Below are 17,046 nucleotides of genomic sequence, written 5' to 3'. Positions count from 1 at the left end.
TGCCTAAGCGTTCTTGAGTTATCATCAGACAATCATGTGGTGGACGGACCGACAGACCAACACACCAACATGTGCAAAGCAATATCCCCCTTCTTCGAAGGGAGGCATAACTAGGAGAAGTAGGAGCTTGTTGTAAAAAGTATGAAAAAGAAGATTTATAAAAAAAAAACTAGGAAAAACAAGGAAAACTAGGAATGCTGAATAATGTCATGTATATGTATAACAGTTTACTGAAGTTTCACTGAAAGTACTTCCGATCCTTTTAATTGCAACCATAAGTTTGTTTTTTGCTCTGCAAAGAAAGATTCTGGATCCAAGTCTTCTTCAAGTTCTTGTGGAAGGGCAGACATTAATAATTGTGAAGGAATTGCCCTCACAGAGTCATCATCGAGGAGAAGTTCTGTAACGTCATCTTGTACAGAAGCACCAATTACTGTAACCGTCACATGTACAGTTGGTTGTTCGACTTTCTGGAAAAATAAGGAAATACTTCATATGGCAATACAAACATTACCTTTCAAGGATAATGCAGCATCAGACATTAACAAAACAATAGAAGTTGTTTGTTTGTTTTAACGTCGCACCGACACGTTTAATGGCTATATGGCGCCTTTTCCCGCTTGTCATGGTGGAGAAAGAGCCAAGGTGCCCCCTCGACCATTTGGAACCATCGACCTTCTGTAAGCCAGCTGGATGGCTTTGCCAATTGAAAAATTCAACTCCCAGAGCGAGGATGGAACCTACATCTGTGAGAGACAAGTGATCTTAAGACAGCCACACAGTGACGAACGCTTCTTAAATTGAATTAAATTTAATCGTGATAATCTTGCGAATAATCAGATTGATTTTTCATTAAGAATAATAATTAATTTTTATGTCTAGACAGAGCAACTCGGGGATTTCTAAAAAAATTAGGGAAGGTACTGGATGGATCCTTTCAAATGGGAAGGAATGTGTTGTGAAATCTAGAATTTGGGGAAAACCTAAATAGAACATACTTTTACTCAGGAACAAGATACCTTTAGTAGGTCTTCAACATTGGCTTTTAAGGCAATTTTTCTGTCACTGGCATTAAACATATCAATGATCGAGTCTCTTACCTGGATTAGGGGAATTACAGTAATTTAAATTGGGGGGAAAATATGTTTGAATTTGGGGAAAGCCTCCTTTTACGTGGCACTTACAAAAAATTCCTTGAATAAACTTGATAAAGGACCATTATAATGGTGCTACAGACCAAGTATGATGAACATCCATCGAGAAAGGACGTTATAAAGATGCTACAGAAGTTCATGAGATGAAGATTTTTAAAGCTTTTTCTATTTTTAGCTCTAGCGGTCCCTAATATGGGCCAAAGACTTTCATTTGAAAAGAGACAAACAAGACAGGCTTATGTGATTTATATGTTGAAGTCATATTCAGCTTATATTTAAGGCCTTTCTCCATAGATGTTAGTCTTAAATAATGAAGACAAAACATGTCTTTCAAAGTTATAGTCAATAACAACAGGTGACTCTTAGCATTGACTTTACTTAGACTAGAAAAGTGTCCATACTCCATAGGACACGGGTGACCCCCTTCACAGCTTATTATTTACATGATTAGCAAAAATCTTACAAGTTTTAAGTCTCTCAAATTAAAAGCAACATAAATTAACTAAGGGCCATAAATGTTACATGGTGCGAATCTTCACATGACGAGCAACAAGCCTATTAAGTTTCGGGACTGTAGGAAGAAACTCCTTTAAGCATAATTCTACTAAGTCAGGGGTTACAACTCTGATTTACCAATTGAAACAAAACTAAAAAAACTCAGATGCACAACTTCACATAGTGAGCAATAATGCTAAGAAGTTTCAAGACAGTGACTGTAGGTCTTTTCTTTCTTGAATTCTCAGGACTGTAGGTCTTATACTTTTATAGATATGCACAAACTTTTTTAAGTATAATTTTACTAAGTCGAGAGCCATAACTCTGCTTTAAGAAATTGAAATCAAATGGAAAACCTCAGGTGCACAAATTTACATTTTAAGCAATAATCTTATGAAGTATAAAGGGTGAAGGTCTTATACTTGTGTAGATATGCATGACACAACCTTTTTTCAGACGCACGGAAGGACAGCAAACAGATGGACAAGGGCTTTTTTTTGGGGGGGGGGGGCACAAAAATAGGCAACTTGTCATGGTGTTCTGCCCACCATTAGTGCATCTTAGCTAAATTATTTGAAATATCCTTAAAGGGATCTTTTCACGCTTTGGTAAATTGACAAAATTGAAAAAAGTTGTTTCAGATTCGCAAATTTTCGTTTTAGTTATGATATTTGTGAGGAAACAGTAATACTGAACATTTACCATGGTCTAATATAGCCATTATATGCATCTTTTGACGATTTTAAAACCTAAAAATTATCAAGCGTTGCAACGCGAAACGATTGAATAATTTGGAGAGTTCTGTTTTTGTCGTTAAATTTTGTGAAACTACGAAGATTGCTTATAAAAGGTATAAAATACTTCATGTATATGTACTCGGCGGAATAGCTCAGTAGGCTAAAGCGTTTTTACTTCAGGACTCTGGCAGGACTCCAGGGGTCACTGGTTCGAAACCTGGTCCGGGCAATATTCTTTTCCTTTTTTAAATTTTATTCTTGATTTTTTACTGGAGCTTTTACGATCCAATGTTTACATTTATCGATATAAAGCATTTAATGAATAAGTTAAAAAATGCCAAAATCTGTGAAAAGGCCCCTTTAAAGTATGCAGTCAAAATGTTTACTTACAGTAACTGAAGTTGTGTAGGTAGAATTGAAGCTGGTTTCAGTTGTGTACTTTGTTTGGTAAGTGTGTATTGTCAAATCAGTGATTTTGACGTGATCCCCAGTTCTGACATATTTGTTAGTGTTTCTCCACAAAGGCACTTTTACACTGTCCACCGTTTCATCCTGTATGTAAATTGATCTTATCTTTGTCGGAGTTTTCGACTTTCCTACCAGGATGTCGCGCTCTTCTTCATCCTGTATAACATGATTACATACATATTGAGTTATAGGCAAAATTACAACAGCTGTCAGTAATGGTGTGCATGACTTGAAGGAAATACAACATGCTGACCAATATTCCTGTTAAGTTGCATGTCTTTAGCTCAAGCATTTTGGAGGTTCACGCGACGCAGCATTTTGGGACAGACAGACCCACAGACAAGTTTCATTAAGAATGGACAATAAATGTAGCCTCTAGAGTGTAAACAAGGTATATGTTGACGCTGCCTTATGCACGACGGACAAATGGCGATCACAATAGCTCACCATGAGTATGTTGTGCTCAGATGAGCTAAAAATGGAGTGAAAAGGGGTTAAGATTAGTCATTACGAGCTGTTTTTATGGAGAGTTAATTGTATAAGGCCTAACGAATATTATGTTTATTTCCGGTTACCCGATCGACCGTCAGAGTTTACCCCTGACTGCAATTCTTTTATTTAAAAAATCGCGAGTGGACAACAACGATATTTAGTCCCTATGAAGATCTCAAAAGGCCTGAAGTTTAAACCACGCCGCTATCTTTGAAAATGGCCGTCTGCTCAAGCGTTGTGGCTTGACAAGAAGGCAGAGCTGCCATTATCTTCCACCATTTTGGAATTCAGGGTAGGGGAAAAAATTCAATGACGAGGCAGAGTCATGTTTATATCTAATACAACCTGACTTGTTTTAAAATGTTAATACATTTTAAACATTATTTCAAATTATTGTAATTTAATTTTCGGTAGTTTTTTTATTATTTAATTATAAAAACCAATCGTTCCCTCGATGCGAAGTTTGACAGCTCTGCATTCATTTAAATGTAAATGTTTCCGTGTTTTATTAAAGGCAATCGTAACCTCCAGTGTGAAACAGTACTTGATTATCACAAGAAGGTCAGTATCTGTAATATCTTGTTTTGTTTTGTGCGGTAACCTCCAGTGTGAAACAGTACTTGATTATCACAAGAAGGTCAGTATCTGTAATATCTTGATTTGTTTTGTGCGTAACTTTCATTTGAATTATTTGCATGTTGGTACAATACGAGTACGAACATCTAATAATTCCGAACATTTTCGAACCAAATATAAAAAAAATCCCAACCTACTGACCCTCATTGTTTTGAGCGTGTAACCGGAAACATACATGTTTTTTGTGTTAGGTGTAAGGTAAATGTGCTTGTCACAAATGCATAAAATCACCATACAAAATATGGCAGATGACTATTTTGTAACCAAGTTTGACCAGGTTAAACATGTTGGTGCAAATTTATACAGTAAGCTACTATGTAATTTTTTATGGAACACATTAGGGGACTTTAATGAAATGAGCGTTATCGCAATAATTAGATTGGTTTGGAACCCATTCCAAAGGTATTATAAGTACACTGTATTATGTGAATTTGGAATAAGCCATCAAACTGGGAATGGACATTGTTTTGTTGATTTTCTAAAACGAAACTGTTCCTCTATGAATTGAATTTATGTTTGTAATGATTTATTTAAACTTCAAGCTAAATAAGTAATAGGAAATTGCTTATTAAGCTTTAAGTTCATTTTAATTGTAGTTTTCAACTGTGTGTGGCATGGACTTAAAACATTGGTTCTACATTAACAATCACATAAATCAGTGAAATATCTACTTCGTTTCCATCTTATAAGCCTGTCTGCTATAAAGGAGATAGTTGAAACTTGATGAAAGAACGTCCTTCCCGTATGTATTTCTATTTTCTTTAAGTTTAATTGATCATTGGAACATACAGTGTTGACAAAAAGTAATTAACCGTTCCTGGACCACCAATGTTGTTGATCATTGTTGAAAAGATAATAAATATGCAGCATTTTAATTTGAATTACCATAATACATAATTTAGGTGATAACACAAAAAGTATATCATTTTCAGAATAGTAATTTTTGTATTTGGGACATAATATACTTTTTTGTTGTTTGTTTGAGGAAAACATCAATACTCGGTCATAAAATTCAAATATTCTGTCCTTGATTTCCATGCATTTCCAACACAACTTTTTCCTTACATGGCACATTTTCTTTTTCAAAATAAAAGCAAATATGAGCCTGATTATGTGGTAAAAATCACTGACAGGGTGCACATTTCCTACAAAATCTACTTTACTCCAATTATGAATAATGAAACTGTTATACTTGAAAAAAAAGCAATATCTATGTACCTTCCTGTTCCGAGCTTTGTGTTGATAGAAAAACAAGGCATTCCTTTCTTGAAAAGTTGAAGACTCTTCTTTACGTGATGGGTTTTGCCGTACGATAACCCGTTCACATGGCTACAGTCATCACACAAGCATAAATCCACTTTATCCCCTTTTACTTCTCACCAACAATATAAAATGTTGTAAGTTACACGGGTTCTAAACGTTATTCTTCACAGTGGTCAAAATTTTCAGGCGTTTGACATCGTATTTCTAGGAATCGTTTTTTTTCATAAATATCAACACTGCCATGCATTAGTTGACGTTAATCATTAACTCCAGTCACATTAATATGAACAATAATAACACTTTTATTAATCTTTCTCTTTCAATATAGCAAATTGCTTTTTCTTTAAACGACCAATCTGTCAGGTACAATGTCGGCCATATGTGTTGTCTTTGTATTAAGCGGATCCTATATTTAGTATTTCATAGCGTATTTATAGAATATTCGTAGTTTTTTGCACATTCCCGGATAACGTTCGGATTGACGGATATGTACGAAAGAAGGAGATATTGCACGAAGTTCATTAGAGTGCTAATACCTTAAAAAAATGTATCAGAAAAAATTCTTCTTACTGTCTCCGTAGACACTCGTATATTTTCGACCTAGACCGTCAAGTGAGGAACTTATTCTCGCATGAATATGCAAATAATAATAAATAATAATAAAAACTATGCCGTACCCAATTCTTAGGAATTTTGCTTCAATAATATTTTTTACACGTTTGATGACACTGTCATGTTATATAGTGATGTTCTGTATTCACAATGCGGGTTATTGAGAACTTCTTTGCAGGGACCTATTTGTTTGTATAGGTCCCTCTTCTTTGATTGCGCATGAATGACCGCCAAGTGGTAAATCGGACTAATAATAACTAATAAACGAATAATCTTTTAAACTGACCAAAAGTAGTGTATATTTGATTTCAAAATGTAAATGTATTTAATGCGGTTTCGTGCATAAACAGTAACAACTTGACATTAATCGGCTCCGTTTGGGTCGATATAATATATATGGTAGCGGTCGATTTTTTAATATGTGTTCTGGCCTAAAAACTCAGTCTTATGGTCAAAATTGATAAACATTATGAAACACCAAATATCTGCGATAATTAAAAGAATGTAAAACAATAGGAATAATAAATTAAAATTGAATAAAACGAAAACTATGCATAACAATTACTTGAAGCCCAATGTGAAAAATAAATCACCAAACACAATTTAATCGACGACATGCTGACCGCAATGACAACTTATTCCGATACTTTTAACAATCCAAATCCAACAATATGCACTCCCGTTTTGTTTACCTCGGTCTATTAATCTTAATTTAAACCACCATATTTTTTCAAGAAGTTATCGCATGCTAACCGTTCTGACCAAAAACACGATGTATGAAATCAAATGATTGGTAGGAGCGATTAATTGTATTCCTTTTGAAGATTGCAATTATGACTCACAAAAACACACTCCGAAAACCATATTTAAATGCGGCCCTTTATTTATTGCAAAGAATCTATTGAGAAACAGTGTAAAACAAAACAAATGTACTAGACAAGACACACAGATCGACAACATAGATAACTGCCCTAGAAAATTTTTATATGTACATTTTTATTTGTTAAAACACTAATTATGTCCAATTCTGTATTTTAACGTTTTTCATTTTCTCGTTAGGCACTCGTTCATCCCCTGCTTCTGTCTTGCTTGTACTCCCAGAAACCAGATTTCAGGAACAAGCCTTGTCGGGTAACATACATTCCTTATGTGATCTTTTGTTTATTTGAATGTGTCTCCATATTCAACTGTATTTTACAGTATTTTATGCCTCAGCGGTTTAACCTGCAAAAATATGCGATTAAATAAATACTATACAAATACATCAAAACTGCCCTAGTAGGGTCAGATGTGGTAAGAAAATGGCAGAAGTAAAATGTTCATGACCGGTCCATACAGATGTTACCTTTTCGATTTTTGCATCTAGTATGTGATCCTCCGATATGTTGTCCAGCGTTCTATCAACTCATTACTCTTATTTGTCATGCAATGTTTATCATTACCAAAGACACCTTTAATCAGCCCAATAAAGTTATAATGGCTTATGTTTTTCAATAATACATGATAGTCATTTATTTGCAGATTTACGGAAGGTTCGTCCTCTACTTTTGGCTCTTTGTACTGAACTGCGCTTTGTCGCCACTTTTTTTCCTCGCGTTCAGCCTCATTTCAGCTTTCGAAAGGTACACCTTCTATAGGCACAACAACCAACCTGCCGTCACCATCCTTCTGTTTGTCGTCGGCCTCGTTACGTGTCTCGTGTTGACGGTGGTAAACCTGTACACATTCTGTAACCTGTACAAGAACGGCTGTTGCTTCATTTACAGTCTCAGACAGGACGTCGAGGAAGCGGCAGCGATGGTAACGTTATTGAAACCTGCTGTAACGACACGCTTTAGTGACTGAACGACCGTTTCTTTTTATTGTAATGTATCTCAAGCCAAACTGCCTTGTTCGTTTATCATAAAAGCTCACCTATACTTTCATGTGTGTTTCGTTTAATAGATCACCCCTTGTAGTAATCTGAACAATCATGACGGCAACATTTATGGGTGATTTAATATTACAATATTTCTCGAAAACAATGTTTACGTGATTGTTAATGCGCATGTTTTAAGCGGTAAAGGATAATAACAGTACTATATTTCTTTCAGACGAACATCGGTATGGTGGCAACTGCGTCGGGGTATGTTAACAGCACAGTGCCGGAAGCAATAAGCCCGTGCATTCCGCCGCCGTATTCGGTGTCTGTTCAGCCTGAGGAGCGCGTTCAGACATTCGCAGCTAAAAAGCAGTTAGGGAATAATTTCTAACGCATTCATAGTTTGTGCGGAATGACAATTTACCCATGAATATGATTATGAAACTCAGCACAATTATTATTGGACACAAATATATTACAATATCATCATTGTGTTTAAAATAGGATTGGTGAAAATTAAAATTATCGTTTCCCAATAGACAAGTTTTATCAGACATATTTCTGTGTGCGTTGTGTTTTTGAGTGTGGTCTTTTTAACTTATACTATTTAACAATGTAATAGAACGCTCAACGATTTATCTTTCCAACCGGTCATTTGTAAAAGTGTTATTTTTCTTATATGTAAACTAATCTCTTCAAGTGTTCTATATATTAAAACAATTCAAGAACTAATGACATCAGAACAAATACCAAAATGTGTGTAGTAAGTTGCGACTATACCAGTGGAAAAAAACAGAAACATGCGAGGATGGCAAGCATCATGCAGCCTGGTGCCGAAATGATGCTATAACATCACCAGAATGCTGCTTATGGTTGCATGCGAGGAATAACGTTACGCGTATCGTTACATCTAATAAAAGAAAACTTCATCAGCAGATAATTTGTATCATCACTTTGAAATCCGTTCTTTCAGGCAACGCAACCACTAATCACACAATAAGAAACGATCACAATCACATGCAAACAACCATTATTAAAACGAGAGCGACGATGGCGTTGAAAGACTAATTGCAAGATGCATAGGAAGAGGATGTCGTTCTGAGATTGTTCTGTGCTTCATGAAATTTGCTCAGAACATTTGTGCCAAAATATTTTCTAACGAGTTCGACATTGGTTTTGTTTGGTTGAAAAACATGGCCGCCAGGGGGCAGAGCTTGTTTTTCCTAATATGGATTAACCTTGTTATCATTTTAGAGGCCACATATCCGATTGTCCGATCTACATGAAATTTGGTCAGTTGATTTGTACTAATAATATCGTAGACGAGTTAGAAAATGTTTACGGTTGCTTGAAAAACATGGCCGCCAGGGGGCAGGGCATTTTTCCTTTAATAGCTATAGTAAAACCGTGTTAACACTATAGAGGCCACATTTATTTTCCGATCTTCGTGAAACTTGGTCAGAAGATTCATCCCTATAATATCGTTGATTTGTTTGGAAATGGTTCCGGTTAGTTGAACAACTTTGCTGCCAAGGGGGCGGGGAATTTATCCTTATATGCCTACAGTAAAACCTTGTTAGAACTCTTAAAGTTACATTTAGGTTAACTCTTCATGACAGCCTGTCAGAACACTTGTTCTTATTACATATTGGGCTGCACAGACCAGGTCAGTTCCTTTGTATCTCAGTTGAGCAACTTTGGGCCTTTCATGTCATCTTGTTTACTGATTGTTTCAAACTATATATTGTACTAGTGCATTTCTTGCTGTAGGTTCTTTTTATAGAGTGACAAAAACAGTTGAGTTCACTTTGTTTAGAAAATCTGGTTCATATGTCTTAAAGGATTACATTCCAACTTTAAACCTCATCGCTGTGACGTGTACAAACATATCATTATGTATAGCTCGACAACATTATCATGTCACTTGTGCACTACGTTATCTTAAATTAGACGCAAAATAGTTGCCTGCATTTGTCTTTGTTCGGTCAATCTTGAACAGTTTATTTAAGCAACAATTAACGATTAACCTTAAAAGATTCATTAATTCCCATTAAATCCATGTCAAAAATTGTGTATATACAGTGTGTTAAAACCACACAAAGCCCATATTTTTATTCACACCCGCATTAGCATAAACTACGCGCGGCTACCTCGTATCCAGACCTTCCAACTAAAGGGGTAGAGAATGTATTAGTCATTAGGCCAACTAAAGTTAAATAAGTGTTCCGCGGTCGGAGACATATGCACCCCCCACCCCCCCCACCCCACAAACAGGGCTTTGAATTAGTGACCCCAATTTTAATAGGGGTCATCGACTGTCCAAGGCGCATGTGAAGTATCAAGCCAATCGGTCCATTCGTTGATGATTATTTATCGGAAACAATTTCCACACTAATTGTGACAGTGACCTTGACCTTTGACCTATTGACCCCAATTTTGATAGGGGTCATCTATTGTCCATAACATTTTCATATCGTCTAAACATGAATATAATGGGTATTTTAGAGCATGGTACATGTTCAGTATTACTGTTTCCTAACAAATATCATAACTACAACGAACTATTGCGAATTTGAAACATTTCTTTTAATGTTGTCAATTTACCAAAACGTGAACAGGCCCCTTAAATCACTCTAATTATGCAAATACATGTAAATAAATACGGATGGAGTTCACAAAATCATAAATATCTTAGTATACTATGTATAACCTGCCATCTTATGTCTTTTTAGCCAATACTACGATCGGAATTTTATAGCATGTACTCAATTGTAAGATTCTATTCCTTTTACTGAACAAATATTTAGTGTTTACATCAAGAAAAGTAATGAGTCTAGTGTCAATTTTGGTGTGGCTAATTTTTAAATAAATACTCTGTTTAATAATAAGTAAACAGAGTAAATTTATTTTCTACAGTACCATGATAAATAAGTAATTAAATAATATTCAAAAAGTGGATCGTTTGAATAAAATTCAACTGTACAATAAATAAACCTTGACGTTGGTCTTTTCATATTATTCTTTTGCTTGTTTGGCGCTATGCCAACGCGCGTCGCATACAACCGTATAATCAGAGACGGATACTGAGTTGAGTGTAGCCGAGATCTATCGAACGGAGTATTCCGTAGATAGCCGAGGTATCGCTCTTTAACGAGTATTTTGTCAATTGAGCCCATTATTTTCTGCTGTCTCCGATTACTCAAACAAGGAAGTTCACACGTAACAGTAAGCTGTGCAGTACATTGAATAAAAGTTACAAAAATACAAAGGAAATATGACATCTGAAGGTATTGTGTTTCGCGTTTCTTTATTAAAACAGAAATGATTTATATTACAATGCATGAGTATTGTTTGTATTCGAATATTCCTTATATCATGTTGTGTGTAATGGTTTTTAATTATGTGTTCTCCTTACGGTTTAAGCAACTTGCATAACCGGCATACACACGGAATGTTAACGTAGGTTATTTGACCGCTATATGTGAAGTTCGACTGCTATAAAATACGTTAAAAAATTAATCGATATTATCCACATCTCTTCCTGATTTTACCTTACGGCGTCGTGGCCAAGGATACAAGTATAGTCAGGTCGGATATTACGGAACAGAGACATCGTTTCATCGGATTCATTTATTAGAAACACTTCATTAAGTTCAACTAAAATATTAATACTAATCGTTCATTTGCTTATTTACATTGAAAATAAAATTAATTGAGCGTGGCTATATCATTCGCTTAAATTTGGTAAGCCATTTACCCCAATACTTAAATGTCGTCTTTAGTAAGTACAGGGACCTATACAAACAATTGAACATCGGGACCTCAAGAGTGTACGAAAAGGTTAAAAAATTGTGTAGCACTGTATATGAGCAAAGAGGAAGAACAGGAGTGAAATTAAACATGAAATTGTTTATCGTGAATACATTTTATTAAAATGAAAGAAAATAAAATGTTATAACATTTTTACCACTTTCTGCCAAAAAACTGTACGCATGAACAAACTTTCTTTACTACACTTTCTGTATATAGCATTATGTATAAATATTATAAATAGTACTTTGCACGAAAATAAATCAGAACCGATACTTTCCGAAACGGCTTCCGATGACTTACGCGATGTACTTTATATTCTTCATAATGAACGAATGATTGACCCTTTTTATTGCATGGACCGACAACAACTGCGCAATCTATTTACGCGGCTTTTTGCAAAGTATAATCATTATTCTGGTGAAAATAATGTTGAGACAACCGCAGATTGTCGTCTTATATGCAAATCGTATTGTGGTTTACAAGTTAATGCATAAAAATGTAAATCAAGCGTTCGGGTATGAAGAGCATTTTTGACGCATGGCTGGTGAACATTTGAAAAGGGTCGGATTGCATGTTAACACAACTAATCGTGGACCGTTTATTTTGTTCCGCTATCGGAAAATGTTCTCTATTTGCGTATCGAGTGTACGCGTTTTAAGCGACATTTGGATATGCTTTTTTGTAATGTAAATTAGATTGCTTTGCAAATTAAACGAGTCGCATATTCTGCACGCGTAAGCAGTCAGTTAATAGTACCACATGTTATCTAACAATATATTTTATCTAAACCAGGTTGACCATATGCGCTTTAAGAGCAAGAAAGAACCACCTGGTAACAAGACAAAATGTCAATGCAAAATAAAAGTGTAAAGGCTTTAAAGTATTGCCTTTTAATATCAGTTTCATAGCATGTCAATGAAATGTGTCCATATGATGTTTTGAATACAAGCGTATCTACGAAACATATTTTTAATGTATTTATAAATATTATTTCGATACATTTCATATGGTATATAATAGTGCGTCGTCTTATTTTATAACAGCGGTCAACTGAAACGCTCGGTACTAGGGGCAAATAAATGTGTACATAAAGACGTTATCGTGAATACATTACAATTGAATATTATACAATTTTTATTACTAAAGTTTAATTAAAATCATCCGAAAGTACAGCAAATTTCCGTTCGTTTACCACTGTCTCAACATCGAATTGTGTTTATGTTTGGGTCATATGATTATTTTTATTATAGGTGTGAATATATAATTATTATTATTATTATTAATATTTCATATTATTTTATCCTAAATAAGTATTCAAGTATACCGTTATCCATAACCTGAAGGGTCCTGTTAAACATACGGTAAGCGACATGCGTATATAAGTATTAGGATAAATAGTGTTGTCAAGTTTGCTTATTTTATTGTTCCTTATGAGTGTTAAATAATATAAATAGGGCATCCTGTAATATTACATCGGTTGCCAAGCGACCCAATGAAGTGCACAGGCGAAATTGTGGATAGAAATTGATCAAAATTAATATAAACTATTTTTATATAAAATATATATTATACGAGTGAAAGGTATATACAAGTCAGGCGTCTTTTTATTATAACAGCGGTCGCCAGGCGGACGCTGACTCAAGTGGAGGCAGCATCGTGGATAGTGCGGTTCATATTTATCGTGGACATTGTTTCGGGGGTATTGACCATCGTCTTCCGTGGGGTGGATTGGTGGGGAACAGCACTGCTGTGTAACGGGTTTGTGGTAAGAATGTTTAAATTGGCGAATTGATATCAAAATATATATTTAAAAAAACGAATAATCTTTTAAACTGACCAAAGGAAGCGTATCTACGATTTCAAAATGAAAATTCATTTACTGCGGTATGGTGCATATTTTTGCGATACATAGTTACAACATGGCATGACTCGACTCCGATGGGTCAATATAATATTTATAGTAGCCGTCGATTTTTGATTATCTGATCTGGCTTCAAAACTCAGTCTTATGGTCAAAATTGATAAATATTATGAAACACCAAATAAGTGAAAAATGCGAAAACTAAAAGAATGTAAAACAATAGGGATGATAAAATAAAATTGAATGAAACGAAAACAGTGCATACCAATAAATAAAGCCCAATTTAATAAATAAATCATCAAAAACAATTTAATTAAGAACATGCTGACCGCAATGACAACGTATTTCAATACTTTTAACAATCCAAATCCAACAATATGCACTCCAATTTTGTTTTCTTTGGTCTATTAATCTTAATTTAAGCCACCATATTTTTTCAATAAGTTATCGCATACTAACCATTCTGACCAAAAACACGATTTATGAAATCAAACGATTGGTAAGTGCGATTAATTTTATCCTATTGAAGTTTACAATTATGACTGACAAAATCACAATCCGAAATATTCAATGCGTACTTTTAAACATTAAATATTTTCTGCCAGCTATACTTCTGCACCAGCAGGACATTAATCTTATAATTGAATGCGGTCTTATATCGAGGGCAAAGAATCTATTGAGAAATAGGGTTAAACAAAACGAATGTAATAGACAAGCTACACAGATAGACAACATAGATAACGTTTAAATGTACATTTGTAGTTGTAAAAAAACGAATTATGTCAATTTATGTATTTTTAACGTAATTTATTTTCTTGTTAGGCACTAGTTCATCCCCTGCTTCTGTCTTGCTTGTACTCCCAGAAACCAGCAATCAGCAACAAGCCTTGTCGGGTAACATACATTTCTTTTGAAATATTCTGTTTATTTGAATGTGTCTCAATATGCAACTGTATTTCACGGTATTTTATTCCTGAGCGGTTTTACCTGTACAAAATGCGATTAAAATATACGTATGCAAGTACCATAAAACTACCCTAGTAGGGTCAGATGTGATTGGAGAATGGCAGAAGAAATATTTGCATGATCGGTCCATAGAGAAGTTATCTATTCGAGCTTTGCATCGAGTACGTGATCCTCAGTTATGTTACCTCAACTCATTACTCTTATTTGTCATGCAATCGTTATCATAGCTAACGACACCTTTTAACGGCCTGATAACATTAAAATGACTTGTGTTGTTCAATAATGCATGAAAGTCATTTATTTGTAGATTTACGGAAGGTTCGTCCTCTACTTTTGGCTCTTCGTATTGAACTGCGCTTTGACGCCACTATTTATCTTCGGGTTCGGCTACATGGCAGCGTTCTATAGCTACACCTTCGACTACGACCAACCTGCCGTCACCATCCTTCTGTATGTCGTAGGACTTGTTTCGTGTCTTATGTTGACGGTGGTGAACCTATACACGTTTTGTATTCTGCACAAGTACGGCTGTTGCTTCGTGTACAGACTCAGACAGGACGTCGAAGAGGCGGCAGCGACGGTAACGTTATTGAAACGTGCTGTAACGACACACTTTCGTGACTCAATGGCCGTTTCTTTTGATCGTAATGTATCTCAAACCAAACTGCCTTGTTCGTTTATCATAAAAGCTCCCCTATACTTTCATATTTGTATCTTTTAATAGATTACCCCTATTAACAATATGAACAATCCTTACGGCAACACTTTACGGGTGATTTAATATTACAATTTTTCTCGAAAACAATGTTTACGTGATTATTTATGCGCAGGTTTTAAGCGCTAAGGGATAATAACAGTACTATATTTCTTTCAGACGAACAGTGGTATGGTAGCAACTGCGTCGGTGTATATTAACAGCACAGTACCGGAAGCAAGAAGCCCGTGCAATCCGCCCCCGTATTCTGTGTCTGTTCAGCCTGAGGTGCACGTGCAGACATTCGCCGCTGAAAAGCAGTTTGGAAATAATTTCTAACGCATTAATAGTTTGTGCGGAATGACAATTTACACATGAATATGATTATGAATTTAAGCACAACTATTATAGGACTGAAATATATTACGATATTCGGGTTACTCATTCCTTGATTAAAAAGTCGCAACTATGAGACATTATTACAATTATAACATCTCATTATAACAATATAAAGTGATATCAGAGTCTGTTGAGTTGAATATCAAATGAGGTCGTGATATTTTATCTTGTCTAATGTTATATCATTTCGGAATACTTCTCTGCATTTCGGCTAAGGCAACCTGTGTCATCTATCCGTAAACCAATTTTATGGGATTGAAGTTTTGTATCTCTTGTTTTAGAACAGACATATGTGCGTTTAAGTTGAATAGTCTTAATAGAACTTTTTATATCAAAATCCCAATGTTCAAGTTTTACCTTGTTAACCGTGATATCATGAATCTAGCGATTGTTTGTGGTTGATCAATTCATTTTAAATCAATTATCAAATCAACTTATATAAATGTGTTAAGTTGTCGATCTTCTTGTTTCATTTAAATAAAAAAACTGGCTTATTAGTCATGTTGGTGGGATTTTATACTTAAGACAATTGAATGAAACTCATTTTAATCACTATTTTATGCGAGAAACAAATTCTAATTTGCTTTTTTCTTGACTCTGCGTTTGTTGTTCTTTCCGTCGACTGCAAGTTGAGTCTATTTTACGTTATCTTCAAGCACCACAATCTTTTGCAACATTCCATTACATAAGTTGCCTTTCATCGTTCCATATCTACTCATATCACCTTACATCGTTTTATCTTTAAAACGTATTGTGCCACAAACTCTAGTCGTACAAAAGAAAATTATTCTTATGGTCAAGTGGTAAAAGAAATGAACTATGTTCTCAGTACATGATTATTGACCGAAGCACCGTCATAACTATGATGCAGATGACGTAAGCGACGATCAATACAGGAGTGCTGACAGAAACATGGCCATAACTATAAGTCAGATGACACCAAATACAATGCAAAGAAGAGGAGGAAGAGTTTGAATTGACTACAGCCAATTCGCTCCCCTGGGTACAAAAAAGTACCGTGTGACATTGAAATTAAAAGGCACATGGTACCTTTTTGTACCAACGGGGCGACTTGTATGTAAAATGTGTTGAGTGTTGTGTGTGCGTATCAATTACATGCGATTTAAGCAGCGCTAGATGAGAGTTACGTGGCCATGCTGTAGCTTATACCGACTACCGTTGTTTAGAATGTCCGTCTAGCACGGAGTTCGAGTTGCAGTCGCAGATGCTAGAGTAAGGCAACCGACTTGACCATTTAAGTATCACAACATCTCGGAAGATGCTTTGTTTCCTACCTTTTCAAACTGATAGTGAAACTATATATCAATTAATATGTATGTATCAGTATTCAAGTTTCTATATTATATAAGTTTAAATTCACAAGTGATCAGATAAATGAATTGTTTTACGTGTTTCGCAGTCAAGATTGAGTTGGTGGACTTTTTAACTCGTGGATAAACAATAGATAATAATACAAAACCAAGAGATGTCAATCCGTATGTTATACGTTTCGAATGTGTGTTGTTTAAGTTAAGAGCGCATATAACGAGCATTGTTCAGGAACTCGTAAACCATGAGCTCAAACTAAATACTTT

The 17,046-nt window shown here is 35.1% G+C and overlaps 2 protein-coding genes across 10 annotated transcripts in view; one reads left to right on the top strand and one right to left on the bottom strand.

The window, feature by feature from the left end:
• Nucleotides 1–15,907, top strand: part of LOC127880329 (uncharacterized) — a 230,487-nt gene extending 214,580 nt beyond the window's left edge. The window contains exons 1-5 of one of the 2 annotated variants that reach the window (XM_052427737.1): nucleotides 10,896–11,005; nucleotides 13,148–13,296; nucleotides 14,215–14,286; nucleotides 14,666–14,938; nucleotides 15,233–15,907. In XM_052427737.1, coding sequence (XP_052283697.1) covers nucleotides 10,993–11,005; nucleotides 13,148–13,296; nucleotides 14,215–14,286; nucleotides 14,666–14,938; nucleotides 15,233–15,391 — 666 coding nt within the window. In that variant the 5' untranslated portion in view covers nucleotides 10,896–10,992 and the 3' untranslated portion in view covers nucleotides 15,392–15,907. Of the gene's footprint in view, nucleotides 1–10,895; nucleotides 11,006–13,147; nucleotides 13,297–14,214; nucleotides 14,287–14,665; nucleotides 14,939–15,232 lie in introns of those variants that run through there. The other variant, XM_052427739.1, reaches the window with a different exon arrangement.
• Nucleotides 1–17,046, bottom strand: part of LOC127880324 (sushi domain-containing protein 2-like) — a 233,644-nt gene that overhangs the window by 192,653 nt on the left and 23,945 nt on the right. The gene's annotated exons all lie outside the window — the stretch shown is intronic.

The sequence above is a fragment of the Dreissena polymorpha genome, chromosome 4 (assembly GCF_020536995.1).
Source record: "Dreissena polymorpha isolate Duluth1 chromosome 4, UMN_Dpol_1.0, whole genome shotgun sequence".
Taxonomy (NCBI): domain Eukaryota; kingdom Metazoa; phylum Mollusca; class Bivalvia; order Myida; family Dreissenidae; genus Dreissena; species Dreissena polymorpha.
Note: the sequence above shows the minus strand (reverse complement) of the source record. Positions and strands in the feature narration are given on the sequence as shown.